The 21527-nt window shown below is 41.7% G+C and overlaps 1 protein-coding gene across 2 annotated transcripts in view; it reads right to left on the reverse strand.

Moving 5' to 3' along the window:
* Positions 1-21144, reverse strand: part of LOC126234497 (protein quiver-like) — a 105560-nt gene extending 84416 nt beyond the window's left edge. For both annotated transcript variants that reach the window (XM_049943192.1, XM_049943190.1), the window contains exon 1: positions 21038-21144. In XM_049943192.1, coding sequence (XP_049799149.1) covers positions 21038-21104 — 67 coding nt within the window. In that variant the 5' untranslated portion in view covers positions 21105-21144. The remainder of the gene's footprint in view (positions 1-21037) is intronic.
* Positions 21145-21527: the final 383 nt, after the last annotated feature.

The raw sequence follows: 21527 nt of genomic DNA on the forward strand, positions 1-21527 counted from the left end.
CTCTCCCTGTAGGCAGATTTCCTCTTCAAGTCGGAGTGGGTTAGGGAGAGAGGGAGTGGGAGGCTGGCCACTGCTTTACAATTAGTAGGTCAAACCGGTTGACCTGTTTACGCTTGGTCGGGCATAGTGATTATACAGCTGTCAATGAATGAGCTCCATCAATGTTTGCATATGGATCTGGAGCGCATAAATTACAATACATCGCGTCACCTTCCAGTGACGTCCTTGCAGTAGTAAGGCCTACGAAGCAATCAGCAGTGTCTTTCTGACAAAACGTAGTCATCCGTAGTGTATAGATTCGAATACATTAGCTTACTATTCGTCATTTGCCAAGAGGATGCTCTGTTTCCCTCAATAGAGTCTCCATTCCAAGATCACCATTGGAAGACACAGATGAAGGTAAGTTCCAATGAAGTCGAGACCTCCTTATAATTTTGTAGGTCGAACACTCTAGGTGTTTCTTGACATGTTTCCAAAAACGCATACACAGATGTTTTCCAAAGAAGTCCGACAATGTAGCACCATCGGAAAGCAGTTTTGCAAAGGCTATGATTGGTCTTTGGTATCATTGTGGTCTTACAATCCTTATTCGTTTCGCTCTCATTCAGTTGTAGCTCCAGGATATATCAGCGCTAAAGTAGTTTTAAACAATTTACTTAACAAAGAGGTAATGTGCAATAAATGTGAGTGAAGACATTGTACTGTAGTTTCGAATGCTCCTCGGTATTCGTTGTTTCGTTCCTAATGAACTTTAATGCACTGTCACTGGCATATCGTACGTAAATCTCAGAAATACAGGGTTGCTATATTTAAACTTCCGCTACTTGAGAGAGTACTCGTGAGAAACGAGTCATTGTAGCTCAGTGAAACCGAAGAGAAATACCGACTCAGACTATGAAAGAGAAACATTAATTTCCACGTGATAGGGTTCAAATCTGGTGATCTTGGTGGTTACGCACTTTTGACCGATCGTCCAGTTATTCCGTTTGCTCCTGGAGATGCCTAAGAATGCTGGAAGCAATGAGCGAGATTCAAGCGTTGCACGAGCTGTGTCACGACAGCTGAACATTCCATGGTCAACCGTTCGGAAACAACTGTTAACGGTTGTGAAATGGTATTTGAACAAACTTCACGCTACTCACCAACTTTTGCCACATGACTCTGAAATTCGAGTAGACATTGCTCTTACGTTTCTTGCAAGGGTTGGAGTTGACGATACGTGGCCATGCAACATTTTGTAGAGTTATGAAGCACACTTTACGGTCACTGGGACAGTGGACAATCACAACTACCGCATTTGAGGATCGTCAACACTAATGAACATTAATGAAGTTCCCCTACATAGTGAACGCGTCAGTTCGTGGCGTGGCTTCAGGACACAGTTAATGATTGCTCCATTTTTCTTTGTGGAACTCGGACCCCAAGGACAAACAGCGTGAACGTCACACGTTACCGTCACCCGCTTCACAAACATGTGCTCCCTGCCACACGGGAGACAAGTAATTTGTGCAGTTTGTTTAAAAACTCAACACTCAACGTCAAGTAGCACAATTTATCACAATTAATTGAGACATAAATCTGAAGTTCATTTCCTAAAGAGTCACTGCAGAAACAAGCACAAATGCATAACAGCTACATCTACATCTACATCTACATGGATACTCTGCAAATCACATTAAAGTGCCTGACAGAGCATTCATCGAACCACCTTCACTATAATTCTCTATTATCTCGTACAGTGCGCGGAAAAAACGAACACCTGTATCTTTTCGTGTGAGCTCTGATTTCCCTTATTTTATTATGATGATCGTTTCTCCCTATGTAAGTCGGCGTCAACTAAATACTTCCGCATTCGGAGGAGAAAGATGGTGACTGAAATTTCGTGAGAAGATCCCGCGGCAACGAAAAACGTCTTTCTATTAATGATGTCCAGCCCAAATCCTGTATCGTTTCGGAACCACTCTCTCCCCTATTTTACAATAATGCAAAACGTGCTGCCCTTCTTTGAACTTTCTCTTCTCGATGTACTCCGTCAGTCCTATCTGGTAAGGATCCCACACCACGCAGCAGTATTCTAAAAAGAGGACGGACGAGTTTAGTGTAGGCAGTGTCTTTAGTAGGTCTGTTACATTTTCTAAGTGTCCTGCCAATAAAACGCAATCTTTGGTTAACCTTCCCCACAACATTTTCTATGTGTTCCTTCCAAATTAAGTTCTTCGTAATTGTAATTCTTATGTATTTACTTGAATTTACGGCCTTTTGATTTGACTGATTTATAGTGTAATCATAGTTTAACGGATTGCTTTTAGCAGTTGTGTGGATGACCTCACACTTTTCGTTGTTTAGTGTCAATTGTCAATTTTTGAACCATTCAGATATCTTTTCTAAATCGTTCTGCAATTTTTTTGGTCTTATGATGACTTTATTAGACGATAAACGACACTATCATCTGCAAACAACCTAAGACGGCTACTCAGATTATCTCCTAAATAGTTTATATAGATAAGTAACAGCTTGGGGAACTCCAGAAATCACTTCTGTTTTACTCGATGAATTTCCGTTAATTACTACGAACTGTGACCTGTATGACAGGAAATCACGAATCCAGGCACATAACTGCGACGGTATTCTATAAGCAAGCAATTTTATTACAAGCCGCTTGTGTGGTACAGTATCAAAAGTCTTCTGGAAATCTAGAAATGTGGAATCGATTTGAAATCCCCTGTCAGTAGCACTCACCACTTCGTGTTAGTAAACAGCTAGTTGTGTTTCACAATGTGGCAATAGACCGTTCTCTCCGAGGTAATGCATAATGTTAGAATACAATATATGCTCTAAAATCCTGCTGCATATCGACGTTAATGATATGGGCCAGTAATTTAGTGAATTACTCCTAGTACCTATCTTCAATATTGGCGTGACCTGTGCAACTTTCCAATCTTTGGCTACGAATCTCTCGTCGAGCGACGGCTGTATATGATTCTTAAGTCCGGAGCTATTGTATTAGCATACTCTGAAAGGACCCTAACTGGTATACACTCTGGACCAGAAGACTTGCGTTTGTTAAGCGATTTACGTTGCTTCACTACTCCAAGGATATCTACTTCTACGTTACTCGTGTTTGCAGCTGTCCTTGATTCGAATTCTGGAATATTTGCTTCGTCTTGTTTGGCGAAGGAATTTAGGAACGCTGTGTTTAGTAACTCTGCTTTGGCAAGACTGTTGTTGATAGAATCTCCAATGCTATCGCACAGAGAAGGCATTGAAAGTACCTTGCCGCAAGCATACTTCACATACGAACAGAATATCTTTGGATTTTCTGCCAGGTTGCGAGACAAACATTTAACATTGTAGTCTGCACTAAATTTCGAGCTTATGTAAAAGATCGCCAATCTTGGAGATTTTGCGTCCGTTTAAATTTGGCATGTTTTTCGTTGTTTCTGCAACAGTATTCTAACCAGTTTTGTGTAGCAAGGAGGATCATCTCCGTCGTTTGTTGATTTATTTGGTATAAATCTCTGAATTGCTGCCGATACTGTTTCTTTTAATTTAAGCCACATCTAGTCTACACTTATATTATTAATTTGAAAGTAGCGGAGATTATCTCTGAGAAAGGCGACTAGTGAATTTTTATCTCTTTTTTGAATAAGTATAATTTTCGTTTATTTTGGGAGGATTTAGGGGCTACCATATTCAGCCTCGCTACGACAACCCTGTGTTCACTAATCCCTGTATCCGTTTTATTGCTTGTTATTTGCTCATGATTATTTGTTGCTAAGAGGTGAAGTGTGTTTTCATAGCCGTTTACTATACGCCTGGGCTCGTGAACTAATTGCTTGAAATAATTTTCAGAGAATACATTTAGCACAATGTCAGGTGATGTTTTATGCGTACCTCCGGATTTAAATACATATCTTCGCCAACATAGCGGTTAACATATCAAGGGTAGGGTCCCGAGTTCGAGTCTCGGTCCGGCACACAGTTTTAATCTGCCAGGAAGTTTCATATCAGCGCACACTCCGCTGCAGAGGTAAAATCTCATTCTATATCAAGGGTAAATTAAAATCACCACCATATATAATTATATGAGTCGGGTACATATTTGAAATGAAACTCAAGTTTTCTTCGAACCTGTCAGCAACTGCCTCACCCGGATTGGGAGGTCGGTAAAACGATCCAATTATTGTTTTATTCCGGTTGCCAAGAATGACCTCTACTGATAATAACTCACAGGAACTATCTACTTCAATTTCGTGACAAGATAAACTACTTCTAACAGCAAGAAATACGCCACCGACAACCGAGTTTAGCGCATCCTTTCGGAACGTCGTTAGCTTTCGCAAAAATTTCTACTGAACTTATCTCCGGCTTTAGCCAGATTTCAGTGCCTATAAGGATTTGAGCATCAATGCTTTCTATTAGAGCTTGTAGCTGCGGTACTTTCCCAACACAGCTATGACGATTTACAACTGTTATACCGATGGCTCCTGTATCTATGTTCTTCCCGTGATTGGTCTGCACCCTTTATGACTGAAGCCCTTTTTGTGCTTTCCCGAGACCCTCTAACCCAAAAAAACCGCCCTGTCCACGCCACACAGTCCCTGCCACCCGTGTAGCAGCCTCCTGCGTATAGGGGACTCTTGTCCTATTCAGCTGAACCCGAAACCCAACCGCCCTATGGCGCAAGTCGAGGAATCTGCAGAACCGTCTAAGCCTCTGTTTCAGACCCTCCACTCAGCTCTGTACCAATCGGTACTGTCGACTATGCTGCAAGTGGTGAGCTCTGATTTCATCTCGTATGCGAGACTCGCTACCTTTACCACTTCTGTTAGCCGCTCGAAACCAGAGAGAATCCCTTCCGATCCAAAGCGACACACATCACTGGCACCGACGTGAGCCACCACCTGCAATTGGCTGCATCCTGTGCTCTCCATGGCATCTGGAAGGACCCGTTCCACGTGTGGAATGACTTCACTCAGTATGCACATGGAGTGCGCACTGACTTTCTACCCCTTCTATGTAGCCATGTCCCTAAGGGGCCCCATAACGCACCTAACATTTGAGCTCCCAACTACCAATAAACCCACCCTCTGTAGTTGCCCCGATCTTGTAGGCTGAGAGGTCTCCTGTGCAACAGGACAGGCGACTGTATCTTGCTGACAGTGTCAGTCACAGACAGTACCTGGAATCTGTTTGTCAGACCAACTGGGTAGGACTTACGTGCGGCCCCCTGGGAAGCCTTTTGCCGCTTGCTACGGCCCCGGTGAGGACCGATTGGAGAAACTCGGACGTGAAGGATGCCCGATGGATCCCATCTGCTGGCCCACAACAGTGATGCCCATCCACTGCAGCTTCATGCTGCGTAACCAAAGCCATCACAGCCTGTAGCTGAGAGCGAAGTGTCACAACTCGGCTCACATCCACACACAAAAAGTCACAGTCCCTATCCACACTAGAGACCGTGGAAAACTGCACCACTAACACAAACGGACTATCGATACGTGCTGCGGAAGTCTGCTGGAGACACTGACGAGTACGCAAGAACTGTGTATAATAACTTAGATTAAAACGCAGAGATTCACAAACCGAACTACCAAAGCACTCAGGTGAGATTAAATATTTCGCCCCTGATTTGGAACTTGTAATACGTCACAAAATCGGTTTACTTTCCAAAGCAAACGAAAAGGCGATAACTGTGTCTGTTAGATATTAAATTTACACGCAGAAACTCAATAAACTAAACTATTAAAGTACACAGATGAAATTATACAATTCGCTCCAGGTTACGAACTAGTAAAAATTACAAAATCGGTTACTTTCATGTTGCTGCTTCCGTCTCGGCCGGCTGCTGCTGCCTGACTAATATTAAAAGCGGTAATTATTTATTTAATTAATATATTGTCAAAATAGGCTATTCGTCATTCAGTGAGAACCTTTTCACAATGCCATTGGGTAAAAAGAAGTTATGATATCTTAAACGGTTCAGGACATATCTGAGGGGAACGACTCTTGTTGTTGTTGTTGTCTTCAGTCCTGAGACTGGTTTGATGCAGCTCTCCATGCTACTCTATCCTGTGCTAGCTTCTTCATCTCCCAGTACCTACTGCAACCTACATCCTTCTGAATCTGCTTAGTGTATTGATCTCTTGGTCTCCCTCTACGATTTTTACCCTCCACGCTGCCCTCCAATGCTAAATTTGTGATCCCTTGATGCCTCAAAACATGTCCTACCAACCGATCCCTTCTTCTAGTCAAGTTGTGCCACAAACTTCTCTTCTCCCCAATCCTATTCAATACCTCCTCATTAGTTACGTGATCTACCCACCTTATCTTCAGCATTCTTCTGTAGCACCACATTTCGAAAGCTTATATTCTCTTCTTGTCCAAACTGGTTATCGTTCATGTTTCACTTCCATACATGGCTACACTCCATACAAATACTTTCAGAAACGACTTCCTGACACTTAAATCTATACTCGATGTTAACAAATTTCTCTTCTTCAGAAACGATTTCCTTGCCATTGCCAGTCTACATTTTATATCCTCTCTACTTCGACCATCTTCAGTTATTTTGCTCCCTAAATAGCAAAACTCCTTTACTACTTTAAGTGTCTCATTTCCTAATCTAATCCCCACAGCATCACCCGAATTAATTTGACTACATTCCATTATCCTGTTTTGCTTTTGCTGATGTTCATCTTATACCCTCATTTCAAGACACTGTCAATTCCGTTCAACTGCTCTTCCAAGTCCTTTGCTGTCTCTGACAGAATTACAATGTCATCGGCGAACCTCAAAGTTTTTACTTCTTCTCCATGAATTTTAATACCTACTCCGAATTTTTCTTTTGTTTCCTTTACTGCTTGCTCAATATACAGATTGAATAACATCGGGGAGAGGCTACAACCCTGTCTCACTCCTTTCCCAACCACTGCTTCCCTTTCATGCCCCTCGACTCTTATAACTGCCATCTGGTTTCTCTACAAATTGTAAATAGCCTTTCGCTCCTTGTATTTTACCCCTGCCATCTTCAGAATTTGAAAGAGAGTATTCCAGTTAACGTTGTCAAAAGCTTTCTCTAAGTCTACAAATGCTAGAAACGTAGGTTTGCCTTTTCTTAATCTTTCTTCTAAGATAAGTCGCAACGTTAGTATTGCCTCACGTGTTCCAGCAATTCTACGGAATCCAAACTGATCTTCCCCGAGGTCCGCTTCTACCAGTTTTTCCATTCGTCTGTAAAGAATTCGCGTTAGTATTTTGCAGCTGTGACTTATTAAACTGATAGTTCGGTAATTTTCACATCTGTCAACACCTGCTTTCTTTGGGATTGGAATTATATATTCTTCTTGAAGTCTGTGGGTATTTCGCCTGTCTCATACATCTTGCTCACCTGATGGTAGAATTTTGTCATGACTGGCTCTCCCAAGGCCATCAGTAGTTCTAATGGAATGTTGTCTACTCCCGGGGCCTTGTTTCGACTCAGGTCTTTCAGTGCTCTCTCAAACTCTTCACGCAGTATCGAATCTCCCATTTCATCTTCATCTACATCCTCTTCCATTTACATAATATTGTCCTCAAGTGCATCGCCCTTGTATAAACCCTCTACATACTCCTTCAACCTTTTTGCTTACCCCTCTTTGCTTAGAACTGGGTTGCCATCTGAGCTCTTGATATTCATACAAGTGGTTCTCTTCTCTCCAAAGGTCTCTTTAATTTTCCTGTAGGCAGTATCTATCTTACCCCTAGTGAGACAAGCCTCTACATCCTTACATTTGTCCTCTAGCCATCCCTGCTTAGCCATTTTGCACTTCCTGTCGATCTCATTTTTGAGACGTTTGTATTCCTTTTTGCCTGCTTCATTTACTGCATTTTTATATTTTCTCCTTTCATCAATTAAATTCAATATTTCTTATGTTACCCAAGGATTTCTATTAGCCCTCGTCTTTTTACCTACTTGATCCTCTGCTGCCTTCACTACTTCATCCCTCAGAGCTACCCATTCTTCTTCTACTATATTTATTTCCCCCATTCCTGTCAATTGTTCCCTTATGCTCTCCCTGAAACTCTCTACAACCTCTGGTTCTTTCAGTTTATCCAGGTCCCATCTCCTTAAATTCCCACCTTTTTGCAGTTTCTTCAGTTTCAATCTGCAGTTCATAACCAATAGATTGTGGTCAGAATCCACATCTGCCCCTGGAAATGTCTTACAATTTAAAACCTGGTTCCTAACTCTCTGTCTTACCATTATATAATCTATCTGATACCTTTTAGTATCTCCAGGATTCTTCCAGGTATACAATCTTCTTTTATGATTCTTGAACCAAGTGTTAGCTATGATTAAGTTATGCTCTGTGCAAAATTCTACAAGACGGCTTCCTCTTTCATTTCTTCCCCCCAATCCATATTCACCTACTATGTTCTCTCCCTTTTCCTACTGACGAATTCCAGTCACCCATGACTATTAAATTTTCGTCTCCCTTCACTACCTGAATAATTTATTTTATCTCGTCATACATTTCATCAATTTCTTCATCATCTGCAGAGCTAGTTGGCATATAAACTTGTACTACTGTAGTAGGCATGGGCTTTGTGTCTATCTTGGGCACAATAATGCGTTCACTATGCTGTTTGTAGTAGCTAACCCGCACTCCTATTTTTTTATTCATTATTAAACCTACTCCTGCATTACCCCTATTTGATTTTGTATTTACAACCCTGTAATCACCTGACCAAAAGTCTTGTTCCTCCTGCCACCGAACTTCACTAATTCCCACTATATCTAACTTTAACCTATCCATTTCCCTTTTTAAATTTTTTAACCTACCTGCCCGATTAAGGGATCTGACATTCCACGCTCCGATCCGTAGAATGCCAGTTTTCTTTCTCCTGATAACGACGTCCTCTTGAGTAGTCCCCGCCCGGTGATCCGAATGGGGGACTATTTTACCTCCGGAATATTTTACCCAAGAGGACGCCATCATCAGTTAATCATACAGTAAAGCTGCATGTCCTCGGGAAAAATTACGGCTGTAGTTTCCCCTTGCTTTCAGCCGTTCGCAGTACCAGCACAGCAAGGCCGTTTTGGTTAATGTTACAAGGCCAGATCAGTCAATCATCCAGACTGTTGCCCCTGCAACTACTGAAAAGGCTGCTGCCCCTCATCAGGAACCACATGTTTGTCTGGCCTCTCAACAGATACCCCTCCGTTGTGGTTGCACCTACGGTACGGCCATCTGTATCGCTGAGGCACGCAAGCCTCCCCACCAACGGCAAGGTCCATGGTTCATGGGGGGAACGACTCTTATAATTTTTGTTTTCGTAGTTTTATTATGTGCATTCTGATGATGTACTGTAGTATGAATTATATTTAGTTCTGAAGCTGTGCTAGTTTGCTTAATCATGTGAGGGTGTTAAATAGCGCCCCTGGTGCCTAAAACAATAACGGCAAGAGTAACTTCCACATTTGGAATTTGCAAAATTATTTTTAAAGAGTAATCCCAGTAAACGCAGACTAGCTGTCAGGAGATCTCAGAATTTTAAGATCAAGTAAAATATCAGACGAAATCAAAGATATACATTTCGTGATTTCATTTCGTAACTCATTTAGTGATGCTGTTATTGCAATATATAATGCAAATAAATGAAAGACTTACTGATGCTTTATATATCTGACTACCTTAAGGAATGGAAACTGCTGTGAGTTCATTTCGATGAAATTATGTGAACTCCCCTGTGGACATGAGCAGTGTCATCTGATCCGAAGATGAGTTATTAACAAAGTAGAGTGTTTATTGATGTAATATTTTTAGGGATCCGTTAAGTTCATTGTCATATCCTAGAGCTGAAATGATTGTACTTTCATTTATTTATATGTAAATTTCATGTATTTTTATTGCTGTCATTTACTGTTAAATTTAGTATGCAAAGACTTTTGATACATCTTCCATTCAGAATGTCAATAGAAAAAAAAGGGGAGCAAGAAAACACTGTTCCTGACAGCTGCTTCTCCGTGACACATTAAAATTCATGGAATGTAAATTCAATTTTTCCCGCTTTCAGACAACATTTTACAGTTACATAAAAAGAATTTCTACGGTACCAGCAACGTCGTTTGGTGAATAACGATTTGCTTCTTATGAGACACTCGAGCGTTACCAAATCTTAAAGAAGTCAGTACACTTCCAAGTCTCTGTATTCGTATTATTTGGAGAATAAGCACCCTTAAATCTCCTCACAGTGGTTTCATTTCTTTCTTTCTTTCTTTTTTTTTTACGCCCCTAGTCAGCGAAGAAGATAAGAACATTATAGATATGAGAGAGGTAATATCCGACAGACTAAATGCAGTAACCATCCAAGCATTGATTAAGGAAACGGGTAGTTTTTATTTATTTCTACTCCCAACATTATTCTGAAATTTTATTCTTAATTGCCAAATCTCTGTAGTAGAGCATTCTATGGTAACGTGTATGTCACAGACCGTACCCTCTTACCGGAAATAAGGCTTGGGATAATGTACTTCTAACTCCAAAGGCACTGGAACAATATGAGGTGACTAACGCCTAGTAATTCGAATATCTTCAGATGTAATACTTGGAGTATTCGGCGGTGATAAGCTTTCAGGATCTTTTGGAACTGCATTATATGGAGTGAGGCGGAAGACAAGTTACCGAAGAGATATCCAGAACGAATGAATACATCGAGGTGCGGTTTTCGTCAAGTTATAGTGGATATTATTTAGATTTCCGTGACAATTACAAGTAACTCTGATCGTTTATCGTCGCAGAGTTATGAGTCAATTTTTTTAATTATAATATATTCTTTTCTGTGGCACCGGCAAAAATTTTCTAAGCGTATATCAATGACATGACATATATGAGAACTGACCATTTGGTATCAAGGTAACAGCGCGGCAGACCTCTGCCCCACAGTGAGAAGAGGAGGTTTAACAAAGTCTTCCATCTTATACCAAATGTAACCAAACCCGTAACTCAGGTATGGTTCCTGTGTCTACCTGTGCGTTTGAAGCCCGTCAGTCCGCGTTCGGCAGTTGTAGCAGTAAGATAACTTGCTCATATAGCTATTGAGACACTCACAGTGTATACGACAGTCGACGAAGTGAACATCGTTACGGCGGATGTCGTCAAAGCATTAGAGCAGCGGTGCGGATATATGATGACGAGTATCCAGATCATGCCAAGCACCCAGAGTCAGAATCTGCAAACATTATTAAAAAGTTCTAGAAATTGGAAGTGTAGAGCATAAAATACGCCGAGGGAAAAGAAGAGCAACTGATGAACGAAACGAAACTGAACTTTTAGCAGCAGTAACACACAGTGAAAATGTCACTAAGAGGCTCCTTGGAAGTACGAAAGAGATAACCCAAATGACTGTTCTCCGCGAACACTACATTTCATCGCATTTTATCCTATTCACGTTACGCTGCATGAGCAGCTTCATGGCAATGACTTCAAAAATTGCTTACAGTTTGCGACAAGTGGAAAGTGATTCGGCATATCTCTGCGAAATATTATTCTAGATAGAACCATCGTTTACAAACCATGAGCAAGTCTATCTTTGCAATATGCACTAACTGTCATTTGAAAATCCACGCTGACTCAAAGAAGTGGGTGAAAACAACGCTCTTCGTCTGTCAACGTTCGGCGCGTTTTTCAAGACCTGAATCACTGGCCTCAGTTTTGTTGATGGGTACCTAAATTTACTCACGTATCCCGAGTTCCTAATACAAACTGCTATTGGCAGTTACAGGAAGACATTCCACTGGAAGTATGGTAGTTAGTGTGGAACCAACATGAATCGGAATAACTACTGCAACTTACATTCTCCTCAATCGGTTTACTTTATTCATGTCTTGGTCTCCCTCTACAAAATTTATCCCTCTCCCATCACACTTCCCCGTAAGACTAAATTGGTGATCCCTTGACGTCTCAAAACGTGTCCTGTCAACGGATCCCTTTAATTGCTGAGGTCATCACTGCCCTAGAACTTAGAACTACTTAAACCTAACTAACCTAAGGACATCACACACATCCATGCCCGCGGCAGGATTCGAACTTGCGACCTTAGCGGTCGCGCGGTTCCAAACTGTAGCGCCTAGAACCGCTCGGCCACTTCGGCCGGCTTAATCAGGTTGTACCATAGATTTATTTTCTTCTCAGTTCTATTCAGTATCAACTCATTAGTTACGTGATACACTCATCTAATCTTCAATATTCTTCTGTAGCATCACATTCCCAAACATTATATTGTGTTCTTGTTTAAAATTGTTCCTTGTCCATAGTTCACTTCCATATATGGCTACATTGCATAGAAATACTTTTAGAAAAGAATTCCCAACAGTGAAATCTATATTTGATGTTAACAAATTCTCTTATTCAGAAGTACTTTACCAGTGTTAAATTTATATCTTTTCTACTTCGGCAATCATCAGTTATTTTCCTGTCCAAATAACAAAACTCTTTTAATGGTTTAAGTCTTTTTTCGTAATCTAGTTCCCTCAGCTTTACCTGATTTAATTGGACTGCATTCCATTATTCTCCACTCCATTCAACTGCTCTTCCAATTCCTGTCTCAGACAGAGATACAACATTGGCAAATCTCGAAGTATTTATTTCTTCTCCCTGGACTATAATTTCTACTCTAAATTTTTCTTTCCTCTCCTTTAGTGTTTGCTCACTGTACAGAGTGAAAAACATAGAGAATAGATTACCATCCTCTCTCACTGCCTTCGCGACCATTGCATCCTTCTCACGTTCCTCGACTCTTATGACGGCCATCTTGTTTCTGTACGAGTTTTAAGCAGCCTTTCGCTCCCTGTATTTGACCCCTGCTACCTTCAGAATTTCAAAGAGAGTATTCCAATCAATACTGTCACAAGCTTTCTATAAGTCTACAAATGCTATAAACATAGATTTGCCTTTCCTTATAATATCTTCTAGTACAACTCATAGAGTCTGTATTGTCTAGTGTTCTTACATCGCTCCGAAATCCACACTGATATTTCTCGAGGTTTGGTTATAGTGTTGTTCTTTTTTAGTAACAGTATGCTTTCAGGTGCTCTACCGAGTTGTTGTTCCCATTTTATGTACAGTATTTCGACGACCGACGCAGACGTCTTCTTCAGGTGCTACGAGTTTTTTCGTTATGTTTACTCGCTAGCTGGACTCTAACTCGCAGCACCTGAGGAAGACGGCTACGTGGGCCGTCGAAATACTGTGCGTAGAATGGAAACGTTAACTCGACAGAATACCCGAAAGCATACCACTAATGAATCGTGCCGAGAAAGTCTGAGCCATCACATAGCTTTAATAGTTTCAAGTTGATGTCATTTTACGAAACCGGCACTGTCAGTTCTCTTTCCTATAGCTCCTTTGTTCCACTCGCAGTCTTAATATACGTCTGATCTTTTCCAGTGACGTGGATGGACATGTAGTTTATGTCCATCATAAAAATTTTGGACAAGCTGCATTTTAACACTGTAAAATATGAGAAAAACAGCCCGGGATGATTGCAGACGTTTTCTTTCAAGATATCCGAGCTAGGTGTGACTCGTTCATGAAAAAGGGCCAAAGAAACGTTAAAATTCCTACCCTTTGCACTTAGCGGAATACATAGGGAGAGCTGCCGGTGGGAACGGCGACCTCAAGCAGGCTGCCGCTGTCCTGTGCCCACCCCGGCACTCAATCCACGCCTGCGCGTCTGGCGTGTACAGAAGTATAGTAGCGTTGCAGTCTGCTTTAACGCAGGAAGCAGCAAACTTAGCACCGTCTGACCCACTGCTTCAAGGCCACGTACAGCCTTCTTCTAGCATATGAATAGTTTAGCGAGGAGCCAGAATAATGGTAACCTGTATCACGTTAGGTCAGGAACTTGAGGTGTCGGCAAACAAATGAAAAAAAATTCGGTAAAAAATTCACATACTTCCCACTTTTAAAGAAAGTTCAGGATTATATTATTATTATACGAAAGGGACTAGACGGTCTTTTCTTGGGCTGAGATTCAAGAATTTCGACAGCATTTTAGAGAAAGCAGTTGAAAATAAACATCCACTTCAAAATACTCTGTCCAGTAGCATTAATGTGACCATCGTCTATGTTCGACGTCTACGTGTAATGAACATAGCAGTAAGCAACGCAGGGTATAAAAACGGAGTCGGGGGGGGGGGGGGGGAGGGGGGGAGGGGGCGAGGGAGGGGGGGCGGATACGCGGAAACAGTGCAATCATTGTCGTAATGTGGAAACGGAGCGATTTATCTGACGTCCAAAAGTCATCAGCAATGACTTTTGGCAATGGATGGAAGCATTTCCGAAACAGCTAAGTTTCTAAACTGTTCACGTGAAGTCGTCGTTAAGGTATTAAAGTACACCCTGAATGGCAAAACGGCGATTTCTAAAACCGGCGTCATGGCAACTGTGAGGCACAACATGTTTTAGATTATAGGGATGTACGACAGGTGCGGAGATGTGTGCGGGCGGATATACGTGCAGCTGTTGAATAACTGAGCGCCCAGATGAACCAAGGAGCAACCTACAATTCTCCTCAACGACCGTTCAGTAAACGTCGTTGTGTACGTGCCTACACAACAGGCACCTGATTCATGCACCCATGCTGATCACTGTTCATCGGCGACGAAGGCTGCAAGTCGGACGCCAGTACCGCTGCTGGACGTCCACTGAGTGGAGACAGGCGGCCATTTCAGATGAATCAAGTTTGATGGTCCATCAGACAGATGACCATTGGCTTGCAGGGCGTGAAACGTCTAAAAGCAAATAGTCTGCAACAATCGTTGGAAGGGTCCAGGCCAGAAGATGTTTTCGTGGTACTCCCTCATCATTCTGTAAGGCACAATGGGCCAACAAAAGTATGCACCTATCCCTGGATACCATGTCCACCCCAATAATGTGTTTTTCCTCGGTACGATGCCACTTATCAGCGGGACAGAGCAATTTCTCACACAGTTCGCAGTCTACGTGCATGGTTCGAAGAGCACCAGGATGAATTTAACGTACTCTCCTGCCAAAACAGGGTCCCCGGATTTAAGCTCACTGGAGAATCTGTGGTACCACCTCGATCAGGCTGTACATGCCCTGGGAAGTCAATCAAAAAATCTAGCATAGCTTATCAAGGTACCAGAGCCGCCGATGCTCCTCATCCCTGTCGGTACCTTCCTGAACCCCATTAAGCCTCTTGTTGCACTTCTCGCAGCGTTCCGCGCTGCTAACACTGGTTATTCAGGCTTTTGGCAGGTGGTCACATTGACATGATTGGACAGTGTAGCGTTATTTACGAATAGAAATTTGAAAACTTTGTTCTATAAGTAAAGGAAAGAACTTGCCTCATAGATACCTCCAAGTTAAAAGTATACATACACTAGTTTGCTGTACCTGCCTCTGGAAACTTGCACACTTTAACAAAGCAGCTCTGACTGCATCCAATTAAAGACTGAATTCACTCAACTCTATCTACTGGAATAAATCATTGACAAACTCTCGCTGAATGGGAGACAAGTTCTCATAGCACGACCTAGAGTTCCTAAGATATCAGGAATAATTGTAGCTATACGGTGTAAAGAGAGATCCTTACAATTCCTGGAAAGGATAAAACCATTTCCTACTCAAGAACGTGTTTCGCATTCGGAATTCTGCCCGCCAAAAGTTAAAGTCAAACAAAATGGAATACAAACTGATTGTAAATATCAGTTGGCTATCAAAGTGAAACGAAAGAATTACAAGTTTGAAACTAAAGAAAACTGGTGAGAAATGTAAGGCTGATGCAGTAATGTAGCATCTAGTAAGTTACTGCGTATTATTCATTAACTAAATTTGCTTAGGCTTTCCGAACGATCCTGTTACACGACATGTTTTCTGTTCTGGTGGTGAAATTGTAACATAATGACAGTACAGTCAGTCAATAGTGCTGTGGATTTTGAGCAATAAGCGCTAAAATTTTCCAGTGTAGAGATAGGTCCTCGACTACTCCAGATGTAAATTACATAAATCACAGTTTCGGCACGTTGCAGCTAGTACCATTGCTGTATTTAGGACCGCACCCGTTTAGCTTAAAAGAATAGAAAATAAAAAAAAATCAATTAAAGTGGAATATTACCATTGTGGACGAGACTCTAACAGTAAACATACTTAGCACAGATGTCGAATCTGCTGCCGTTTGTCACAGGCAGATTATCATTTACAGTGAGGACATTACGTATATCATTACTTTAACTTCGTAAGTCAGTGAAGTCTTGTTTGATCATTGGGGTTAACGTAGTTCAAAGCTTACAAAGCTTTTTTTTATATAATCACTTTTTTTTTAATTATTAGTTGAACACGGAACATTTCGGTAGCATATTTTCATCTTCAGTAGCCAGTATGTTATTACATTATTTTCTGCAGCAAACTGTGCACTCAAACTCGATATTTCTGTTATATGTACCAGTCAGGTTAGTTAACGAATAATCGCAACTGATAACAATAAATTGGTATACTTTTGTTCGCGGGAATATCAAATTAATTTCAGCCACCCTGAATATAAGAATATGAAGAAAAATTTCACGTCATAATTTTTTGTGTTCAGGGTGCCAGAAATGGATTGTATTCTCTTGGAGTGCGAAAGTTTGAGCCTTGCCTCATAGTTTATAATTTATATATTTCACAGGGCGACAAAACATTTATAAACGACACAAAATAATGTGGTATTAACATACGGACACGAATAAAACGAAAGCGAGCATTCGAAACTCGTGAAAAAAAAGTGAAAGGAAAGAGACTAAAGAAGAAAACGCATGACTTTTGTGAAAATGGTGAGTCACACATTTCCACAAATAACATTGTAAAAAAATTTCTACAGCCAAATTCGCTTGAATATTTATTTTCGCCAACTGGTTTCGACAGGCTTTGTAGTCATTCGCTGGACTTAGAAAATGTTTGTCACGAAACGTATTCATTAAGAGTTGGAACATCATGACACGTTGTCATATTAGTGCATAAATTGTAGCATATTATGAAAAGCTTTGTAAGAAATAAAACGTTTTCTGTCAAAAAGCACTTGTGCTCATTGATATTTGTATACACGTAGCGTTCACATATGATTATTAAGTCTTAAAAAATTCAATATACAGTAAAATGTACAATAGCACATCTATTTACGTTAGCTTGACATGTTCCATTCGTCGATGAACCACCTTAGACGACGTATCAAGTACAATTGGATGGCAGTGTAACAAGGGTTATGTCCCGCTATCGTAAACAGATGTTCTATTATACATTTTACTGTATATTGTGTTGATTAATGCATAACAATCGTCTGTGAGCGCTATGTATACAGACACTGATTGTAAACGTTTTATTTCTGACAAACCTTTGCATAACAGGCTACATTTTACCCACTAATGTGACAACTTGGCATGATGTTACAACTCAAAACGAACAGGTTTTGTGACAAAAATGTTTGAAGACCTGTCGAAACTGGTCGTCAAAAATAAATAAGTGTTGATGCGATCTTGGCTATAGAAAGTGTTTTACCAAGTGCAACAGATCGCTCGTTCTAATTTTTGCACATGAAAAATTTCAATAACATTGTAATGTGGACATACTTCTGTACGTCATTTATTGTAATCATTACGTATTAAATACTACCACGACCTTGATTTGCCTTAACGATTTTAAGGGAGATTGTTTGCAGATAAATTAGCCATATTTGGGTTCACAAAGGAGCTTAGCAACAATCGTTCTTCCTGCGTCCGTGGGATTGACGGAGGACATCGAAAGGGTGCAAATAAGGGCAGCTCGTTTTGTATTATCACGTAGTAGGGTAGAGAGTGTGGCAGATATGATACGCGGGTTGGGATGGAAGTCATTAAAGCAAAGACGTTTTCCGTCACGGCGAGATCTATTTTCGAAATTTAAGTCACCACCTTTCTCTTCCGAATGCGAAATAATTTTGTTGAGCCTAACCTACATAGGTAGGAATGATCATCAAAATAAAATAAGAGAAATCAGAGCTCGAACAGAAAAGTTTAGGTGTTCGTTTTTCCCGCGCGCTGTTCGGGAGTGGAATGGTAGAGATATAGTATGATTGTGGTTCGATGAACCCTCTGCCAAGCACTTAGCAGAGTAATCATGTAGATGTAGACATGTAGATGTAGACAGTTGTCGCCTGGAACAAGATACGGGGTTAGTGCCAGCGGTATACGAAGTACCTTCCCCCAGTCACCATAAAGTGGTTGGTGGAGTGTAGCCGTACATGTATAAGCATCAATGCGCCCGTTGCTGCATACTAACGAGTTACCTTACATCGAGTTTCTCAGTAACGAGTGTTTCTGTGGGCGGTCTTATGAATGTTCTGATAAAGGAAGATCCCGACGGGCACAACACAGTGCCGTAGCTTAGGTACCGCTCCAAAATTTGCTGTTTATATGTTACCCGCAGTTAAACTTCTGTTAATAAAAAATAAACGGACATATATTTATTCCAAACTTCAACTAGTCCACGTCCTCCTTCCGTCTCTCTCTGTCGATCTCTTCTTTCCCCCTTTTTCTCTATCCGCCTCCAGCACTTACTTTCTCTGCCCACCTACTACATGCCCCATACTTTGTCCATATCCTCATGTCGCCTATCACTTTCTATCTTCTCCTCCTCCGTCGCGCTGTTTGCTTCCTCCGCCCTCCTCTGTCTGCCCATCTCCTCTTCTTTCTTTTTTGTGACCATCTCTTCCGCTCCTCTCTTCTTTCCATCCCCTCCTTTGACTGCCTATTCCTCTTCCCCTCTCTCTGTGAATCTCCTCCTTCTCTCCTCTCTGTCCATCTCCTTTTCCCCCTATCTGTGTCCATCTCCTACTACCCCTCGCTCTGTCTACCTCCTCCTCCTCTCGCCTCTGTCCCCACGTTATCAACCCCACCCCTATGTGAGGCTGAGCTTTTTAACCCCACTGAATTTATTTTTCCATCGTATCTAACAGGTGTATCAAATTGGGTTGATATCGTTCCATGGGTCTAGCTTGAACTTTTTATCCATGACTTTGCCCTCATACGCACATGTAAAATGTATTTAATATGTATTTAACATATTCCACATGTATTTTTACACATATTTCACCTGTATCTCTAGCGAATTTCGCCCTGCAGTTTCATTCTCACTCGGCTCAATGTTTATAACGTGGTGTCCCCTGAACTATGTGTCGTAATGAGGCGTAGCGCCGTATAACGATCCTGCCTTGGAGGCGGTTAAGTGGGAGATGTGTCTCAGAGCTGGATAGTGACAGATGGTGACGCGGGACTGGACGCGCACGTAGTTGATGTATCAGCCGATAGAGGACAATATTGGATAGGGGGAGTGTGATTTTAGTTTCGATTGTGCCCACTAGAGTGCACTAAAGTAACAGAATGTTTTTCCTAGACTGTTCTAGTATTTTCATAAAGTGTTATTATGTCTTTTTGTGTATGTAAAATGTTACAAATGTGTTTTAGCAGTATGAATGATGCGTGAGTGTGGTTTAAGGTTGTTGTTGTTGTTGTGGTCTTCAGTCCTGAGACTGGTTTGATGCAGCTCTCCACGCGGTTTAAGGTTAATATGAAGATAATTGTTTAACGAGTTATGTAGTAGGAGTTAGTGGGGGAACATTTCGAAGAAGTATGGATATGGACAAAGGGGATTTTTGTAGAATAGATTGGTAAAGTAAGTTTATGGTAAAGGGAAAGTTAATTCAGGTATAAAAACAATAGTAAATAACTTTATGCATAAACAAAACTTCAGCATATTAGTTACGTCGGTAAAAAAAGTGCAGTCGTTAGGTTTACTATTTTGCGATTGGTTATTGATGAAAGACGCGGACTGACGCGGGAGAATGTTGTTTTGCTATTGGCTGTTGAGTAAACTGAGCAATGGTAAAGCAATATTCTTCGCGCGCCTTTCTCTGCTGCTAAAGAAGACTTAGGGTATTCTAGAGGAGTCGAAGCCTAGCCATGAAAGAGATCGGACGTGTGCAGTAGTAGTTCCGATGGAAATGATACGTTGCCGGATCTAGCAGTGTTTCATACATCAAAAGTGTTGGAAAGTGACGGCATAATTATTCTAATGTGTGTGTCGAAATTTCGGAATTTTTAAGTGAATTTTGTGACGAGAAAAGACATAAATTCCGCGTGGCGTATTTAGCAGATCGCTGCCTAAAAACTGTGACTGTATTTGGTACCGACAGACTTAATATTTGGCGAGCATTGTCGATCTAAAACAATCAGTATTTTTGTAGCTATTACGTTTCCGGGAAATGCAACACCATAAACTTGATAACGTGAGTGAAAGGGATTGTGAGTGAGTGTGTTAAGACTAGCACGGGCTTTGCAGAGATACTTATTAACCTAAGTTTCAGAATATATTAATTGAGGACAAAATTTCCAACCTTTCATTTCATATGAAAACTTTCTCCCGAGACGTACATAGTGACTTTAATTGCAGCCTAGTTCACGTCGAAGTACAGAAGGTTTCACTCGGCTTCCCTATTGATGATCTGCTGAGACAATGTTCACAGGCAGGTGCAGGTCCGTCGTAAAGGGACGGAAAGAACCTCGCCGCCGCAGTACAATGATATCATTTTGCAGGTACATCCTGTAGTATCTATGGCTAATGCCTGCGAAACGTGTTGTTTCATAATTTTCTGGTATTTGTCAACGGTCAACAAGAGCAATCATCACAAAGTTCTGAAATTGTGTGTAAAGATTGTTGCAAGTCACTAAGTGCTGCCAGTCACAAATACTACTTGAATAGAGCACGGGTATTCGCCCCTCGTGGGCCACACTTCTTTCTCACCCCTACCCCTTTGATACGTAGGTGTACGTGAAGTAACCTGTATGTTGATTCAGGCTATAAGCATATTTCATCCAAATACGTCTAGCCGTTTCAGCGTGAAGGAGTAACAAATGTGCTAACAAACAGAAAGAAACTTTCGCATTTGTTAACATAAAACGTTGAGACGGACGAGACAGTACCGCGCGCCAGTGGACGGGCTCGCCCCGGTGACGAGTACTCACCGCCCGGCAGGAAGAAGACGCAGGCGGCAAGTGCGAGGAGCAGCGGCAGTGTCTGGCAGCGGGCCATGGCGGCACTGCCTGCCTCCGCCTCTCTCCCTGGCTGCCGCCGCGGCTGGCCGCTTATCTGCGGGTCGGCCACCGCGGGGTGGCCTCGCTCGCGCCCGCTCTGCCGCCGCGGCTCGTTAGGCGCTGTAATGCCAACACGCGTGACGTCACACGCTGCGTGACGCGCGGCACCTGCTCTCCGCACCGCTGACAGTGTTGACGTGCGGATTAAACTGTCAAGTCTCCAAATAGTGGCGCAGATAAGAAGGTGAGCCTCTGGTGCGCATCTGTCATTGTCACCGGCTCCAAGGTGAAGGTAACAAGTCGATACACACTGCACCGACACAATTTAAATTAATCAGGCACTTGTCCGTTGATTCTGACAGTCACTACAGATATTGTATTATGTCTAAACAACACCTGCTCGCATCTGCAGAGAATGTTG

The sequence above is a fragment of the Schistocerca nitens genome, chromosome 2, assembly GCF_023898315.1.
Source record: "Schistocerca nitens isolate TAMUIC-IGC-003100 chromosome 2, iqSchNite1.1, whole genome shotgun sequence".
Taxonomy (NCBI): Eukaryota; Metazoa; Arthropoda; class Insecta; order Orthoptera; family Acrididae; genus Schistocerca; species Schistocerca nitens.